This window comes from Truncatella angustata, assembly GCF_020726525.1.
Source record: "Truncatella angustata strain MPI-SDFR-AT-0073 chromosome Unknown BKA67scaffold_6, whole genome shotgun sequence".
Classification (NCBI taxonomy): domain Eukaryota; kingdom Fungi; phylum Ascomycota; class Sordariomycetes; order Amphisphaeriales; family Sporocadaceae; genus Truncatella; species Truncatella angustata.
In genome coordinates, this window is record NW_025763386.1 from 1236386 (window position 1) to 1253921 (window position 17536).

Sequence of the window (17536 nt, forward strand, 5' to 3'; positions counted from 1 at the left end):
GACCTTACGGCAGTGTCCAAACAATCAATCCCAGTCTTTGGTCTTAGTCCCAGTCTTGGTTCCCCGAGCCCGCAGCAACCATGTCACGATCCATGGCGCCCTCGTCCGGCGCTCTGCGCTCGCTCTTGCGACCCCAACAGCAGCAGACCCGGCGACAATGCCAGCGCTTTCTATTGACCTCCGCCAATGCCACAACATCGAGCACCCGCCCCACGGCATCGTCGCAGCAGCAATGTCCCCGTCCTCTTCGCACCACACAGCCCTCCTTCGAGCAGCGCCGCTTCAAGTCGCGCTCCGTCGAGGAGCAGAAGAGCAGGTACCGCACCGGCCCCTTCTCCTGGAAGGCAGGTCTGCTGTTCGTGGGCACCAGCGCCGGTCTGGTCTATTATTTCGAGTACGAGAAGGAGCGCATGCAACGGAAGCGCATCGCCGAGGCCACAAAGGGTGTGGGCACCCCCAAGGTCGGTGGCGATTTTGACTTGGTCGATCAGGATGGGAAGCCCTTCACAAGCGCAGATTTGAAGGGTAGGTACAGTCTGGTGAGTCCAATCCCTTCCCTTCCTTTTCCTGCCTTGTCTTCGAATCCGCCCAGAGGCTGGCATCTGTGACTAACATCATCAGGTTTACTTCGGTTTCTCCCATTGTCCTGATATCTGCCCGGAAGAGCTCGACAAAATGGCCCGCATGTTCGACCTGGTCGAGGCCGAGACCCCCGGTGCTGTCCTCCCAGTTTTCGTCACCTGCGACCCGGCCCGTGACACCCCCAACGTGCTCAAGGAGTACTTGGCAGAGTTTCATCCCGCCTTCGTCGGTCTGACGGGCACTTACGACCAGATCAAGGACATGTGCAAGGCATACCGAGTCTACTTCAGCACCCCGAGAAACGTGGCCCCTGGTCAGGACTACTTGGTCGATCACAGTATTTATTTCTACTTGATGGACCCAGAGGGTGACTTCGTTGAAGCACTGGGCAGACAGCACAGCCCAGACGCAGCCGCCAAGATTATATTAGATCACACCAAGGACTGGAAAGGACCTGTGAGCAGGTAAAGATTTCAAAAACGTAAAGGGAGCGGATAACAACTCTACTCGGTATGTAAACGACTGTATTACAAATGATTACTGTACAACAATTTGTACCCATATATTAGATTATCGCCCATTGTGGGTCAGAAGTAGAAGTATTCCTCGTCAAGGCAAATCGGTTGCTAGATAAACATTAAAAAAGAATTGATGACCAAAAGAAAGAAGGAAGAAAGAAGGAAAAAAGAAGAAAGGAACCCCCCCCCCCCCAACTTCCTAAAATAGCGATTGGAACAAACTTCGAAGGTCAATACCAAACTGTCTGCCGTTCTTCCCTCTCACCTTTCTTTCTCGCCGCTAGGCCATGACAAGGGTCGACTATGCTTCTCCCAAACACACTCAAATGCTGCTCTTCTGCCCTTACCGAGCTCATCCATCCCATTAACCCACTCTGCTTCCTACCTTTTACCCAACCTCAACTTCGGGTTCGTTCCATCACAATCTACTTCATTCACTCTATCTTCCTCAAACTCATTGACAAAACTCACCGATGCCTCCAAATCTGGAATATTGTCATCCAACATCTTCGTGCCCTGAATTCAGTATCCATGCCCGTCTGTAACCCACTCATCCTCTGAGGTTTATCCCCACAGAGTAAAATCACCTCTCGCCACAATGAACCATATCCTTGACCACTTCAGTTCCAACAAATCGGGCTACTAGGCAACTCGTGATGGGAGTCGTAGACTCTGGATGACTCCGAACAAACGAACTTTTGCCAAACAAGAAAGATAAGAGACATTACTAGACGATGCTATGGATGTTTTATGTATGCTTACTGTGGTAAAAGTGATATGGAGGCGCTGATTCAGGAGCAATGCAATTTTTGGACTTCCACAGAAGAGAAGAAAGGGGGCCTCTAGCTTAACTCTTGTTGGTCGGTATGTTCTTCTCAATAGCTTTCTTGAATGGAGATACCGAACATACTCACCAGAGCTGTTTATCAAATAGGCAGTCTTGGCCCTCTATTCTCTACGCCAGTACTAGGCAGATAGATATGGGAATGTGCAGCAAGCATCAGAACTGCCCGTCGTTATTAACTTTCTCGCATCAGATGAGACTCAAGGCACTAATTACGTTGTTGGTAAATATTCAGTCTGATCATGCAAAAAGAAAAGAAGAAGAAAAAAAGAATATGAAAGTACTCAAAGTTTTTCCTGGTCGGTCATACTTCCTAGTGCGTCGAGGACCAACATTACATACGCCTCAATAATTTGTACTTATTGCAAAGGTCAATCTTGTCTTCATGAGCGCCGGAACTCCATCCAAGTTCACTATCCTCTTCGACTTGAGAGTATCAGGGTGGGCGCTTACATTCGCCTTCCATTGTTACCAGGAAAAAGTGCAGAGCTTATCAGATAATGGTAGAGAATGTACAACCTATTGCAACTATCCCATTCCCCTTCGGGCTCTGGGGGCGGAACAACGGTCATAAAGTGCTCGATACACTGAGGATTGCGGAAGTACGTGGCCAAAAAGCATCGCCAAACACCTAAACCGTGATCCCTAGACTGTGAGGCGTTTTTGTGCATGGGTGACCGCGGATTTCCGCCTGCGTTGATACACGGCGACCTGCACGAGAGAAACGCTGGGATTGATAAGAAAACTGACAATATCGTTATCTTTGACCCAGGTTGCACTTATGTCCACAACAAGATGAAATTTGGTCGGTTCCTGAAATGCGGCATATAGCTCTCTACAGAAACCGTTGGTGCTTCTTTCGTGGTCTATGGCCTTCTGGAGTTAATTAAAAGAAACATATTCTGCGATAGTAGCTTATCACACCTAATAAGCCTCAGTCTATCAGCTCCAGTATGAAGTTTGGTGTGATGGCGTTCATAGCAGCTGCTGAGCAGTACTTTCCCTGACACATAGCCCTAGCTGTCTCGACCGTTGAATACTGATGTGTTTCAGTTCCAGTACGCGCAATTGAGGCACTGGGGGGGAGGATGTTGTACACTTTCAGGGAATATGTCTTCAGGGTTCCATCTACTGAAACTATAGAGACCTTTTGCCGTCTTTGCCCAACAAGACTCTCCAGGATGGCTGGAAGAGACTGTCTTCGCATCCAATTGGTTACCTATCTCTCTTCCATCAATAATCGATTGTATGAGTGGCTTCTTAGAACCAAAGAGTATTCACTTTCGAGGAGTACCGCCCTGGTGCGCGGGTTCCTTGCAAAATTTCTAAGCGAGTCACCTATCTCACGCATGATGAGCAAAAAAGACATTTATGAGGAAACCTGGTACGGAAAGCACCCCGAACCTGAGGGCGCTACTCTTATTCACGTCACTCTTCTTCTAAGTCGTCATGTCGGCGGCTTGGAGATCACCAAAATCGCTGTTAGCGCAACCACCAACTTCGCTGGCATGCCTTCAGCACAAAGACGGGCGGCATTTGCCGTCATTCCCACACCAACTACCAAGTCGTAACATCAGGTAGGCATTAAGAGACATAGTAAAGAAAGGTACGACTAAATATCGTTATGTACGCTGTAAACTTAATCGTGATTTCCTTATTTCAATGCTGGACTTGAAGTGGGTAGGACTTTAGCCCCACTGATAACGCTTTTGCTGTCCTAAAATGGCCCGGAACTACCGTGACTCCCGTACCTTAAACGATCCACTTCTCCTGAAACACGTAAACATACAGATGTCTGATGTCACGGCTTGACCATTATAAAGACATGTATTTGGAAATATGACTTTGTTTGTTTTCCGGTCTAGCATGATGGCTTCTCCAATACGATCTTCGTGTGGTAGCACGCGGCTTTTTGGTCAGGTCTTGCGGCCCCGCTCTGGCCTGTCGACCAGCCCCAACCTGGGACAATACACAGCAGTTCAAATCGCATGTACCCGAGGTTTCAAGGATGCCAGGCAACGGCGGAGCTACAGTGCAAAGAGTGGTAAAAAGGTGCCTCCTTTCGCCTTTGCTTTTGAGTGAGTACACATCACCGTCTCACGAAAACGACACGCTCACAATCGTTAGCATTGATGGTGTCCTCCTGCACGTAGCAAAGCCCATCCCCGGCGCTTCGGAGAGTCTGCAGTATCTACAGAAGAATGACATACCCTTCATTCTTCTCACCAATGGCGGTGGAAAGCATGAGAAGGATCGCGTTGCTCAGCTCAGCCAGAAGCTGAATGTTGAGCTTTCGACCGAGAACTTTGTTCAATCTCACACGCCATTCCAGGAGCTCGTTCATGGTGTTGAAGGACTGGGCGACAAGAACATTTTAGTCATAGGCTCTGACGCGGCAAAGTCTCGCACGATCGCCGAGGCCTACGGATTCAACAATGTGATCACGCCGGCGGATATATTGTCAGCCCATCCGACTATTTGGCCTTTTGAACCTTTAATGGAAGAGTTATATGCTGCGACTGCGCGACCGCTACCAAGTGCGCAGCCGAAGATCGACGCGATATTCGTGTTCAACGATCCTCGTGATTGGGCATTAGACATACAGATTATCACAGATTTGCTTTTGTCAGAAAACGGAGTACTTGGGACTTACTCCTCCAAGAATGGCAAGTTAGGCTGGCAGAGTGATGGCCAACCGCCCTTGTTCTTCTCAAACCCTGATCTTTTCTGGAGTGCTGCTTACCACCACCCTCGGTTCGGGCAAGGCGCCTTCCAAGCTGCAGTCGCTGGAATATGGCGTGAGATCACAAACGGTGTAGATCTGAAACGGACTGTCATTGGCAAGCCATATCGGCAGACATATCGATATGCTGAGAGGGTGCTGAACAGCCACCGTGCCAAGGTCCTAGGACTGAGCAGCATGGAGCCGTTGGGCAGAGTTTACATGGTCGGCGACAACCCAGAGAGCGACATTAGAGGCGCGAACGAGTTCAACAGCCCTGATGGCACAAAATGGACCTCGGTTCTAGTACGCACAGGCGTGTGGAGTGCGGAGCGCGGAGAACCAACGTATCGCCCAAAAATGGTCGTTGACGATGTTGCTGCGGCGGTGGAATGGGCACTGAAGCAGGAAGGGTGGCGGCAATAGCGAACGAGGACCCACGCTAATAGACACATGATTACGAACACTTTATCAAATGCAAAAGATCCTCTGCCTGTTCCAAAATATGAACAGGCCACTGGAGCGTTGTGAATTAGCAGTTCCTCAACGTGGAAATCGGTCACGTTCTACAAAGCGGCTGCTCGATTGGCTTTGAGCCAACCCACCGAGCTCCGGTTTTTGGGCTGAGCTTACCTTGTTTACTCTTACGTCACTGCTGCATCGTTGCGTTCGAAGCATGTTCATGTGCTTGTGCCTATGCTTGTGCCGGAACCATGGTAACCGTGCTTATCTGTTGCTCGCAGCAATTACTTCTCCCAGTTCCTGAACGCAACCATTCATTCGGGCCCAATATCTGTTGCATTCCTCAGCTTGTTAGAGGTACTCGCTGCGTGACCATCAGGGTCCAACGTCATACCTTTTCTGGAAGGACGGCGCCCAATCTCCAATAACCGACCCCTGCAAGGACCCCGCCATCGTCAATTAATTGGATTTACTGATTATCTAAACGAACGAAGCCACAACCCACAGTCGACTGAGTCTCTTATCAGACCCCGCGAACAACCGCACACATCTAGCGCAGTCCACAAAGGGGCTGGGAATGGTCGTGTGAGCTTTCTACGTCGGCTCCTAAACGATACTGTCTATTGTCCGTTCCTACATCCTCACGATAGTTGATCCCCAAACTCCTGTTGGGTATATCTTCGAACATGTCCAATCCACCCGACTCAGCGTCGAGCGGACGCCCTGCTCTCAGGCCTGCGCTCAAGACCGAAGACGCCCATGAGCGAACGCCGCCTCTGAAAGGTTGGTCTTCCCTTTGTGCTATTTCTTGTCGCCGTTTAGTCCACCATTTTACCGATCGGTATGAGCGTCGTGTTTGTACGAGCAGTGCTGCCTCGTTGATCGCCGTTCAGTGCACCATGTCTCACAGATCCAGTGTACATGTTTCATTGCATATCCAAACCATCGTTCTTGGTTCTAGTGAAAGCCCACTTGCCGTATAGGTTGATACTGATTTGTATGGATTGGCTTCCCTGTACAAGACAATGTATATCGAAATCGCTCGGGCAAACGGAACTGGTCAAAATCCATTCGTTTAATATGAAGGATATTCAGCCGTTCATTACGCTAACGATGTTTTTAGCTGTTCAAATCGAAGAACCGGAACAGGAGAGTCCGGAGGAGAGTCATCCTATCAAACAATTCTCTGCAGGTGTTGGCAAACGACTCAGTGGGCGTCCGCCGATTTCGGCTGTTAACTCCTCTAGGACGTCCTTGTTGAGCCAGAGCACTCTTGATCCTAGTTCAAGGCTTGTGAGCCATCAGTCTCCGGATCAAGGCCCCACAGATTCAGAAACATCCGGGTCGCACCATCGCCATCATCACTTGAGCTCAAGACTCGTTTCTCAAGTTGCTGAATGGCTTGAGCATGAACGCACCAAGAAGACTAACAGGAAATCGAGGAAAAGTCGTCATGGCCGTTCCAAGGCGGACCCGACAGACACATCAGAAGATCATGCTGAAGCTTCTTCGTCCACAGCAGCTGGCTCCTCAGCGCGGACGAGTAGACATAGCCGATCCTACTCGATCGATTCTCAGTCCAGTGATGTCTCTCTGGACAGACTCCAAAAGATCATTGATGATAGTATGAGCGCACTTGGTTTGAACAATGTCCCGCATTATAACCCTAAACTTCTGGGTAGAAGAATGCAGAAGAAACGATCTTTGCTCCATCTGCATCGAACCGCCTCTTCGGACACAGACTATCATGATGGTGATGTGATCGTACCGAAATGCGATGCTGTACTTGATAACTCCAAGACCATGAGCTATAGTGGCGGAAAAACAGGTGGAATAGACGACAATGCGTCAATCTCAAACCGCAAGGAAGATGAGGAGCGCAAAGCATGGATTACTTTCAAGAACGACATCATCCGCATTGCACATACTCTTAGAATCAAGGGCTGGAGGCGTGTACCTCTAGAAGGTGGGGACATTATCGACGTGGAGCGCTTAAGCGGCGCATTGACAAATGCAGTCTACGTCGTTTCGCCACCAAAAGATATTACGGATAAATCTGAGCCAGGAAAGAAAACCCCCGCAAAGTTGCTGCTCAGAGTCTACGGTCCTCAGGCTGAAATCGACCGCGAAAATGAGCTGAATGTGCTTCGCCGGCTGGCCCGTAAAAAAATTGGCCCGCGAATGCTTGGCATATTTGAGAATGGCCGCTTTGAGCAATTCTTTGATGCGGTAACTCTGACGCCGGCTGATATTCGAGACCCAGAGACGTCCAAGAGGATCGCAAAGCGGATGAGGGAGCTTCATGATGGAATTGAGGTCTTGGACGAGGAAAGAGAAGCGGGCCCCAATGTGTTCAGGAATTGGGACTCCTGGTATGATAACGTCGAGAAAAGGATAACGTTTCTCGACCAGAAGATATTATCGGGTGACCTGGGATCTCTCAAGGGCCCCGCCAATGCCTGGAAAAAACGTGGTTTGGTATGTGGTGTCGAATGGTCGAAATTCAGGGAGACGTTTGACAAGTATCGGCAACATGTGGAAGCCTATTACGGTGGGCTTCAAGCTCTCAAAGAGCAGCTTGTCTTTGGCCACAACGACGTGAGTATACGGCTCCCTTTACTTGTGAAACTTGCTGACTGTAATAGGCCCAATATGGAAACATTCTCCGCGTGAGAGTTGATAACGAAAAGTCTCCGTTATTACATCCACAAAATGAACACAAACAACTCATTGTCATCGACTTCGAGTACGCAGCTGCGAATACCAGGGGTTTAGAGTTTGCAAATCATTTCACAGAATGGGCTTACAACTATCACGATGCCACGAGGCCATATGGATGCAACGCTACCGCTTATCCAACACCAGCGGAACAAAAGCGTTTCCTCAAGGCATATGTGAACCATCGGCCACAATTTCCTCATCGTGGCTCTACGCCTAACCTCACTCCGCTTGACAGTCCCGCCGAAACACCAGGAACACCTGGTATGTCTTCGTACATGGCCGGAGCAAGCAGTTCAATCACGGATTTCATGCTAGATGCTCGAGCACCACCTGGAGGTTGGAGAGAGGACGAGAAGCGCCGTGAGGAGCAAAACGAAAAGCAGATCCAGCACCTAATGGATGAGACACGCTTGTGGCGCACAGCGAACAGCGCTCACTGGATCGCTTGGGGAATCATGCAAGCGAAGGTTCCAGGTCTTTCAAAGATGGAGTCTATCGAAGAGCCAGAGGTTGCCGGAACTCAACCTGCCTCCCTTGTGGCGCCCGAGGAGGAGGAAGGTGAGGCTGATGAGTTCGATTACCTTGGATATGCTCATGAACGAGCACTTTTCTTCTGGGGCGACTGTGTAGGGCTGGGACTTGCTAAGCTGGAGGATTTCCCAAAAGAGCTACAACAGAAAATCAAGATAGTTGACTACTAGATAGCATTCTACGTCCTCATTCTTCGTACGCAGGACCTTGGCACATGAGATGGGCATGGCGAGCACGCGCGGTTCAACACGAGCGAAAGTAAGCAGCACCGAGTACTTATAGAATGCAAGTAATAACTGGCAAATTAATCATGATTTGAGACTTACAACCAGTAGAAATTAGTAGGACCATGATAACCGAAGCCTAAAACGTCTACTTCTGTAGAAATGATCATCCTTACGTATCCGCACGGGCCTCTCACGCGTCTCTGATAGCGCTGAATTTGGTCTGGCGGCTCTGATTTGGTCATTCTATCGATATGGGCCAATAATTTGCCAGATTATTACATCAGCATATCTATCACATAAGTTCACAATGGCGCCGTGGTTTCGCTTCGCAGCGCCGCTATACAAGAACACGGGCTCAGTAGCCCGAGACCATCTGGCATCCGAGCGCACGTTTCTGGCGTGGATCCGAACAGGTCTCGGGTTCGTCGCGCTCGGCATCGCGATAGAGCGCTTCTCGCAGCTCGACCTCACAGAGCTGCTGCCGTCCCATCAGCGGGCGGAGGAGACGGAGGAGGACAGGCTGCGGAAGCACCAGGACAAGAAGCACTCGCAATTACTGGTCGGCGCGCTGATGGGTTTGGGGTCCGGGAGCATCCTGTACGGCACCGGCCGGTATTTCGGCAATATGAGAGCGCTGGAGAGGGGCGACTTCAAGCCCGCTTATCGTGGTGCCGCGGTCCTCGGAGCCGCGGTCGCTGGGCTGGCCGGTGGTGTCTTCGGGAGCGCGGTTGCGAGAAGGAAGCCGGAGAGGGATGGGATGGAAACGTGATTCGCATGGGCTTTGGATGAAGAATGGTCATTCAAGTGGGCCAGGGCAGCCCTCTCTACCGGCATCGAAGCGAAGAGAAGCGGAGAACTTGGTAGTGATGTAGGATAGCTACAGGACTGCCTTGTGGTATTGTTGCATAGACCGGGTGCTTCCTCAACCATGTGATTAACAATATTGGCTAGGGGCTCTCATTTACATCCCAGTGCTATTATCGACAACGTGGATCTGCCATATATCCCTTCAACGCATTGTATGCCAGATCTCTGGCTGTACTTTTCATAATTCATTTGTGCGCCCGTTATGGTATTTGGGTGCGTCCCATCATAAATATAGGCCTAAGCTGTTGAGATGAAAGTCCTATTGTACTTGAGCACGAGTTCAGAAGTTAGCGTGAGCACGATAACGATAACGAATTGCGCCACGATCTCATCCTTGTTAGCTGTTCTGCTGTGGCTGCCCGCTCATCCCTAATTCAAATCAATAAATCTCACAAGGTTTCATTCAAACATACCTTGTTTTGTTTTTGTTGGTATTTCCATGATCATATTAACGGAACCTGGAGTGTTTATGCTGCTTTTGTGAAGTAAACACCTTCAGCGTATGTGAGGAAATATGCACGGATCAGCAACTGGGAAAGCAAATCAACAAAGCTTGAATAAGTGAGCGAGACCTGGAAGAGGTGGTTTGCGTAAACAACGATTGCGGCTAGGGAGGGAACGAACCACAAACCCCTTGTTTTGTTGTGTTGTTTTGTTTTGTCGTACCAGCCTACAGATCAAGGATGGCGGACACAAAAGATGGCAGAAGTGAGGAGGATGTGGCCATGGCTGACGCCGAAGTGAGCATCAAGCCTACCAATGGGTCCAACAGTGATGCAGGTATCCTAAAATCTGTCGAGCAACCCAGCGGTGCTCAAGCTTCAACCTCGTTAGACATCAAATCAGAACCATACGCAACACAACCATCATCTCCATCACCAACAGCCACCAAGATGCCGAAGCCTGCCCCCAAGAAGAAGGGCACGGCAGCCGCCACCAAGAAGGGCCCTAAGAGGCCGAAATCAACAAAGCCCAAGGCTCCGAAGAAGGAGAATGCATCTGGAGAACCTCAGCAAGATGACGACGATGACAGCTCGGATGATGAGATCGACAACGGCCCTTACTGCCTCTGCCGCGGCCCCGACGACCACAGATGGATGATAAGTTGCGACGTCTGCGAAGACTGGTTCCATGGAGAGTGCGTCGATCTAAGTAAGGAGTTCGGAGAGAAGCTTGTGGAACGCTTCGTCTGCCCCAACTGCACTGACGGCAAATTGAACTACACAAAGTACAAGAAAACGTGTTCGTTCGGCAGCTGTACCAATGCGGCACGTTTATACGGCAAGAAGGACACACGATCCGTTTTCTGCTCAAACGACCATTGCGATGCGTGGTGGGCCGCCATGATTGGGAAGTTGCCCACAAAGGTGGCTACCCGGAAAGCATTAGAAGTTCTGACACAGGAAGACTTCGTGGGTCTGCTAGCTTCGACAGCCAACGATGGCGGTTGGAAGTTAGGTGATCAGCCTTTCGGTAAGCATTTGTGGTTTAGGTGTTTTACCACAGCATATACCACTAACACTTCCCAACAGGCAACATCGAAGGTTTGTGGGTCAATGGCCTGCCTACTCGCCCTGGCGTCCTCAGCGACGAGGAGCAGAAATTTCTACAAACGTCGGCAGCTGAGCGTCTTTCTCTCGGCAACGAGATCGTGCAGTATAAGAAGATGATGCAGCTCATAGATTGGGCGAATCAACGAAGACAGACTGCCATCGAGCTGGGAAAGCTTACCAAAGACAGTTGCGGCTACGATAATCGCCTGGACGTAGTTTCTGTCCGTCACGCGTTCGTCGCCTGGATCGATTCACCTGAGGGTCAAGCGATATTCACAGCAGGAAAACTTGATACGCCTGTCGAGCTGAACGAGGGCGATGAGGCTACAATGAACATGTGTGAGAAGAAGCGGTGTAAGGCACATAATGGCTGGTACAAGATCCTTACGAGTGCGGTCCGTAATCAGGTCAAGGAGACTGCCACGGCGGCAGCTGATAAGCTGGAAGCAGAGGAAGTTCTTCGTCAAGAGGCTGAAACTCGCTTTGAGAGGCGTCAGCTGGAGAAAAACTGGGTTCAGGTCATTGAGTAACCTTTGCCCGATCTCCTGTCGCAATACCAGCATGACAAAACGAAAATGGCATCACGGCGACTTGTACATACACGCTGGTACATCTCGCGGATTCTGCGGCTGGCATAGGAGCCTCGCCACGTGCTTTTTCGAGATATCCAACACGAATTGAACATGAATCATAAAATTTGCACCCGGTACATTTATGTTACATCGACACTCGTGAACCTCTGGTGACGAGGTAACTTAGCTTAGCAAATCTTGCGAAGCTTCCTGCCGTATGACTCCAGTCAGATGATATTAATTCTAGCCATATTAAGCACAGCGAGGTCTCTGACGCATATTCTTGTTGAACACTGTACGGGACAACAACAACATTAGACTGGCCAAGGGCGGCAGTGGACGGGTCGTATTAGTTATATTGCTTCTCATCGGGGCTTTGGCTCGCCACTGCCTTGTAATTACCACTCTTCGTGGTGATTTCCATTGGCAAGTCCCGCTGTGGTCTTGTCAAGTTGATTATCGTATCGAAAGACAATAAAACCTTTTCCCACCCCGCTTGTTCCGGTTTCCGAGATTCTAGAGTAGGACAACATACACAGGTTCCTGAATATTTAGGGCTAGCCATGGCAGGAGTGTTCACGATATGTTGCAGGTTTCGCTTACACACTGGGCACTTGGCACATTGTAATTATTTGGAGAAAACCCCCCAGTCAGTTGAGGGTGTTATACTTCTAACTGGATAAGCACTATTACACGTCCCCAATGGCCACATATCACAATAACTCGGTGCTAGCAGCCTGATGGTGTGCTAATCGGCGCAAGAGCTCAATGGTGCCAGCGTGCTGGAATTTCACCACACCCCTACCACGATGACCCGATACACACCCACTATGCAATGCACACCACTTCTCCGTAGCAAAACTCCCATGACAATACACTGTTTTACTGGCCACTCGTATAGCACTAAACGGAAAAGGCCAGCATGAGCACGGCAGCACTCATGTGCGTCATCTTCAGGTAGGTCAGTGGCACAGCATCAATCACATGCATCCTGATACACCTTATTGAATGCTAAAATGGATTTGCGCTGTAGCCGCTGTCTGGCGTTGGTTATTCCGGGTTCACAGACTAATAATCCATGCCGGCTGAAAGAGAGCATCGAAAAGCATGTTCTATCATGTAGACACGTCGTGACATGTATCTATAAGCAATTCCTCGGGCCCGCCCTGGGGGGGGGGGTTTCTTTTTTTTTTTTTTTTTACACATCCCGCAAGGGTCTCCGGCGGACCGTCGCACGTTTTTGGTCATGGCCCATGACTATAAGGGGAGAAGTAACATAGAAGACTGGCTGTTTCTGGCCAGTGACGGATGCATGCAGATCACTGGTTTGATCCTCACCCAATCATGAGGATGATCACCCACCAAGCGCGGGTGTTGCCCTTACGCCGAGCACCAGGTTACCAACAGCCGGTCCGTGTGCGAAAGATCCCTGGAAGATGTCTTACTCTTCAAGATGGTGCCCTGCGTGCTTCTCAGTGCTCGTGGGAAGTATGCGCTGGACAACCGGGATCTTGTATTTTGACAAATAGAAACCCGAGATCAGGGATGTCACTACAGATGTGCTCGTTAGATGCGGATGACCTTTTCTACGTTCTCAACCGATGGCGTCGAGCGGTTGATCCTTTGTCATCTCTTCGAAAGCCTACACATTACCGGTAGCTGAAGGCAGGCTATGCTGCAAGAAGCTCTTGGTATTTCCTCCTATTGGCTGCGAAATTCACGAGGATAACTCCACCAATGCGAGTTTAGTGGCCGCGTCAGTGAGGCATTGAGGACGGGCAACCCTCCAGGGCTTACATATCCCCTCTGACAGTATCAGAAGTGCTACCTGAATCGTAATATGCATGATACCGGATGTCTACGTAGTAACGTCGAAACTTTAACTGCGTAGCTACTTGCGATGGCCCTCGAGTCGTGCCGTAGTGGGGAGGTGGCTCAAGGACCAAAGCAATACAGATTTTATGGGCATTCCGAGTTCCGGGGTTTCGTCTGCATGAGTCCGATAAGTCTTCTTAATATGACCTACCAATCAATGAGACTGTGAAAGGGATCAGATCGTGTGTTCGTAGTCTCCCAAAATACAGTCTGCGGGTTTTTTCTGCGAAAGGAAAAACTGCCGTCGATCCTACTGCTGTATAGCAAACCTGCGCAGAAAAGAATTGAGGTTCATTTTAACTTTCAGCCGTCGACTGATTTTTAATTGTAAAAAGAAACAACATCGTGATAAGCATCCCAAGATAATCCACTGAAAGGGGACTCGACCGTGTGGAGTACCGGATGCCTTGCTCCACATGATTTTCAGGAGGAATTTCGAGCCGATGGCGAGCGGGAAAGCAAAAAAAAAAAAAAAAAAAAAAGCCACGTGAACCAAACTGTATGTTGGTGGCCGTTGCGCGACCCCCCGCAGAGACCGTGCTTCTTTGGGCATGGTAGAAAGACTTTGGTCTAAAATGATGACTCCCTTCCATCGGGTAGTTGCTTTAGCTGAAGCCCATTTTCGGAAGGTTGCTCGCAGTGGCTTTCATTGATTGCTTTCTCTGGCTGTCTGTTTCCTCTCTCCAGACCTGTCAGAACAGAGCCAGGTGACACGGAGCAGCAGCACAACAGTGTGCTCCCTGGTCATGGTCCGAAGGAACTGCCGTGAGCAAGGGGAACCTTTCGGATAGTACAGAAGCAAGGTCGATCTCGGACACCTAGATTTAACCCACTCGGGGGCATGGTAAAGTATGCCGGGAGGCTGCTGCAGCCGCCAAAGGATGGGTTCGTCTTTTGGGATTTCTCTGAAAACGAACACTGCCCTCCCCTTGATTTGGAAGCTGTGGGCCGAGACCCATGGAAGGACAGCCTCTCTATCGGGTCCTCTGTTCCATTGCCGTGGGTTCACATCATCGCCCAGAACAGCAGCATCGCCGTGGTGGAAGAGGATCCGGCGCGTGGGTAATTAATCATGATCTTCATATTGATTACCATCCATGGAACAAATATGCAAGTGACGATGAAGTATATATGGGGGTAACACCGTATTCGAGGAGGGAAGTACCGCATTCTGTGCAGGGGCAGCGCCGATATGGAGCAAAAGAAACCTCGCGCTGATCTTTAGAAAGGTGAATATCTCTTCTTGACGACGGGACCTAATCAAAATATGTGCTGATCATTCCCAGTGAGTTTACAAATCAATGCTGAGTTTCATTTTGGTATGGGGTATTCTACAAGCTGTCGGTAACAGCTTCCCGAACGCCAGGATATTAGGAATTATCTCGCCGGGTGGAGCACTGGACAGCGGTTCATACCATGCAACCTATGAAACTGACTCGCCGTATAGCAGTCAAGCTTGCGCAAGGAAGGAATGGATGTAAACAGACTGCCTCGGGACAGCCGTACTTGGCTATGTTTGTCCTGCTTTGGTGGTTGGCAGCTCGATGGCACTTCGGACTGCCTTCATATCCAAGGTATGGAATTGATTCACGGGGTTACATCGCCAGTTTCCGTCAGATAACATTGTCCCGTCTTGCCCGTGTAATCCCTGCTGTGAATCATGAGTCCTAGGGTTACATTCATCAGAGGTGGAGAAGAAGGGGGTGTTCAGGTAGAGGGGGGTTTCCAAGGGCTTGGGAGGATTGGTGAATGGGAGGGGGTCGCTACATGTCGACGACATCACCCGGGCCCACTTCAGATGTATTTTCGCAAGTAGCCATCGACAAATGTGAAATATCAGCAAATGTTTTGGTCAGGTTGGTCTTAGATGGTTGGTGGTGCTGGGCCACAATACATTATGTTTGCCTTAGCCTTGGAGAAAACTCGGCGTGTTTCGTCTGCTCACATAGCCATTATCCCACTTGTACAGGAGGCGTACGTATCGTGAAAATAATGAGAGAAATAGCTCGCGGCATCTTCCAGACGTCCTCAAAAGTACTCCTTGTGGAGTGGCAAAGGTAAACCTTGATTCCTTGCTGGGTTCCATTACTTTGCGCTTCACGTATTCGGCTTATGGAGACCTGCTAAGATGTCCAAATGTAGTAAACATATTGAAGGGATCATGGCCGTTTCCTAGAAAAGGTAGCTGGGTAGCTTTAAAGGGTCTGCGAGGCATGCTGAGAGGCCAATCTTCCAATACCAATAATCTTACAAAGCCGTTGCTTTGTTTGGCACGTTTCACAATGTTTGTAAATTGGAACATCGCTTAGGACTAGCTGCAGTGTCGGGAAGCAACGAACGCTGTGGATTGTATATAATAGCGCTGTTATATTCGCGTGGCTGGCAAGGGGTTATCCCTATTCGCCGCGTGTTGTCACTCGAGTTTAGCAGACCAATCCATGCTTCTTAACGGTTGACCAACCGATTAGGGTTCCGTCAATTAACGTCACAAATCCTAATGGAACCCTCCCTCACAGGCGAGTGCGTACTGAGTGAGATCAGGTTCAAGTCGTGATCTGTGCTCATGTTCAGAAAATTCCGGTGTGGAAAACATCATCCGCTTGACTTGAGTATGTCCCGACTTTGCGTCAACTAACTAGCAAGCTTTGAAAATTTTGTCCGTGTCCCATGCCATTCCATGTTTAAATGATGTCGAATGGAACTTTCTCTAGCTGGTGTTTGTTAAACCAGCAATGCTAGCCGACATCAGGTCGCAAAAGTCCCGGTCGTGGAGGATTCTAGCTCGGCCGCAGATTCGGAGATAATCATGATAATATTCAGATTCAAGGCTCAAATTTCGAGCACGTCTGCAGCCACATCAGCCCATGCTATGTGATGACGGTCGAGATATCCTCAAATAGGTGTAGCGCTCACTGGTTGAACCCGTCCCCCGTGCTCTTGGAACCCTGTGATGCTGGGGACCCTTGCATCCCCGGCTGGAGAAACCAAGTACTGCTTCCCAGGACATGGCTATCGGGCGACGCATGCCCTCAGCAAAAACCCAGTCAGATTTCCCACGTTGTGCAGTGCGCGGCCCGGAACATGCGGAAAGAGGCTCAACGCACGTTCGACGGCTAACATTAAGCGACGTCGAAGCAGAGACCAAGTGCACAGATCAGCCAGAAAAGCAACCTCGCGTGAGTAGAGGGGAGGCATGGACGAGGGACGAGAGCGTCATCAAAACAAAAGGCGTGAAAGCCTGGCTTCACTGCCCTGTCGAAGACCTTCGATGATCGCCGTGGCTTTCGGAGATCATAACGGCAAGGGATGAAAAAAGATGGTGATATTGGAGAATTGCAACCAATCACAAATTTTGATTGGTGCCGGCATGGTGCACACCCTTGTCTTTCGCAGTAGATCCGTCCAATCTATCCAGCTTATGCTAAACAGCATCGTGGCATGCCACAAAAACAAGAGCTCCCACTACCATGCCAAGACGCTTCTACTTCGAAGGGTGAGGCCATTCTGAGGCCGCAGGTGCTCACGGGACTGCAAGCGCATGTTTGGCATCAAAGAACGGAAATGCCGCTGTCTATCAGGTGTCAATACAGAGACTCCAAACCAGCATCCGGGCCGTGCTCCTGTTGTGCGACAGTGCGTTCGATTAGCGCTCATCGCAATCACCGATACGCAGATAGGGGATACTAACGCCGACGAGGTATCCCCCGCATAGATTGAGGTGTCGATGGTTGCAAATTGAGCACATTGCTTGAAGCCGCGCTGACCGCCATTGTCTTTTCTTTCAACGAGGCATTCTCACGATGGGCTTTGTGGGCTCTATCAACAAGCTCAGGGTCGATCCTTGAGCCCGTCCATCGGACGATCTCCAACAGGGGTTAGAGTCGCATCCAGAAGCACGCTAGAACAACCGAAGATGCCCTCTAATATTCGGTTGCGGAGGATTCATCAGACGATTCAATGCGTAGGTAAATGATGGGGTTAAAGTGTTAAGCACTGCATCGTGTCCTGACAACTATTAACCCAACTTATTTGTTGCAGTCTAGTTTGTTGTCGTATTGCAAT

General features: G+C 49.8%; 5 protein-coding genes across 5 annotated transcripts; all 5 read left to right on the forward strand.

The window, feature by feature from the left end:
• Positions 1 to 92: 92 nt before the first annotated feature.
• On the forward strand, positions 93 to 1050 carry BKA67DRAFT_521142 (SCO1/SenC-domain-containing protein; the record flags this gene model as incomplete). Its single annotated transcript, XM_046098249.1, has 2 exons — positions 93 to 539; positions 622 to 1050. 2 exons carry the CDS (start codon positions 93 to 95, stop codon positions 1048 to 1050), a joined length of 876 nt encoding a protein of 291 aa, XP_045956109.1.
• A 2902-nt stretch (positions 1051 to 3952) lies between these two features.
• Positions 3953 to 5092, forward strand: BKA67DRAFT_521283 (putative HAD superfamily hydrolase; the record flags this gene model as incomplete). Its single annotated transcript, XM_046098263.1, has 1 exon — positions 3953 to 5092. The coding sequence occupies one exon, from the start codon at positions 3953 to 3955 to the stop codon at positions 5090 to 5092; it is 1140 nt and encodes a 379-aa protein (XP_045956110.1).
• A 739-nt stretch (positions 5093 to 5831) lies between these two features.
• On the forward strand, positions 5832 to 8771 carry BKA67DRAFT_339338 (kinase-like domain-containing protein). The gene is made up of 3 exons (XM_046096291.1): positions 5832 to 7726; positions 7774 to 8638; positions 8716 to 8771. The coding sequence occupies exons 1-2, from the start codon at positions 6050 to 6052 to the stop codon at positions 8548 to 8550; spliced, it is 2454 nt and encodes an 817-aa protein (XP_045956111.1). The 5' UTR covers positions 5832 to 6049; the 3' UTR covers positions 8551 to 8638; positions 8716 to 8771.
• Positions 8616 to 9853, forward strand: BKA67DRAFT_572040 (uncharacterized protein). Its single transcript, XM_046103267.1, has 2 exons — positions 8616 to 8638; positions 8716 to 9853. The coding sequence occupies exon 2, from the start codon at positions 8915 to 8917 to the stop codon at positions 9374 to 9376; it is 462 nt and encodes a 153-aa protein (XP_045956112.1). The 5' UTR covers positions 8616 to 8638; positions 8716 to 8914; the 3' UTR covers positions 9377 to 9853.
• A 304-nt stretch (positions 9854 to 10157) lies between these two features.
• Positions 10158 to 11557, forward strand: BKA67DRAFT_537687 (uncharacterized protein; the record flags this gene model as incomplete). The annotated part of the gene is made up of 2 exons (XM_046100368.1): positions 10158 to 10947; positions 11007 to 11557. 2 exons carry the CDS (start codon positions 10158 to 10160, stop codon positions 11555 to 11557), a joined length of 1341 nt encoding a protein of 446 aa, XP_045956113.1.
• Positions 11558 to 17536: the final 5979 nt, after the last annotated feature.

Bases quoted from the DNA above. Each gene is read 5' to 3' on its own strand.
- BKA67DRAFT_572040 (XM_046103267.1), top strand. From the start codon at position 8,915: ATGGCGCCGTGGTTTCGCTTCGCAGCGCCGCTATACAAGAACACGGGC.
- BKA67DRAFT_339338 (XM_046096291.1), top strand. From the start codon at position 6,050: ATGTTTCATTGCATATCCAAACCATCGTTCTTGGTTCTAGTGAAAGCC. The intron at 7,727-7,773 runs GTGAGTATACGG...TGACTGTAATAG, and splicing joins TTGTCTTTGGCCACAACGAC to GCCCAATATGGAAACATTCT.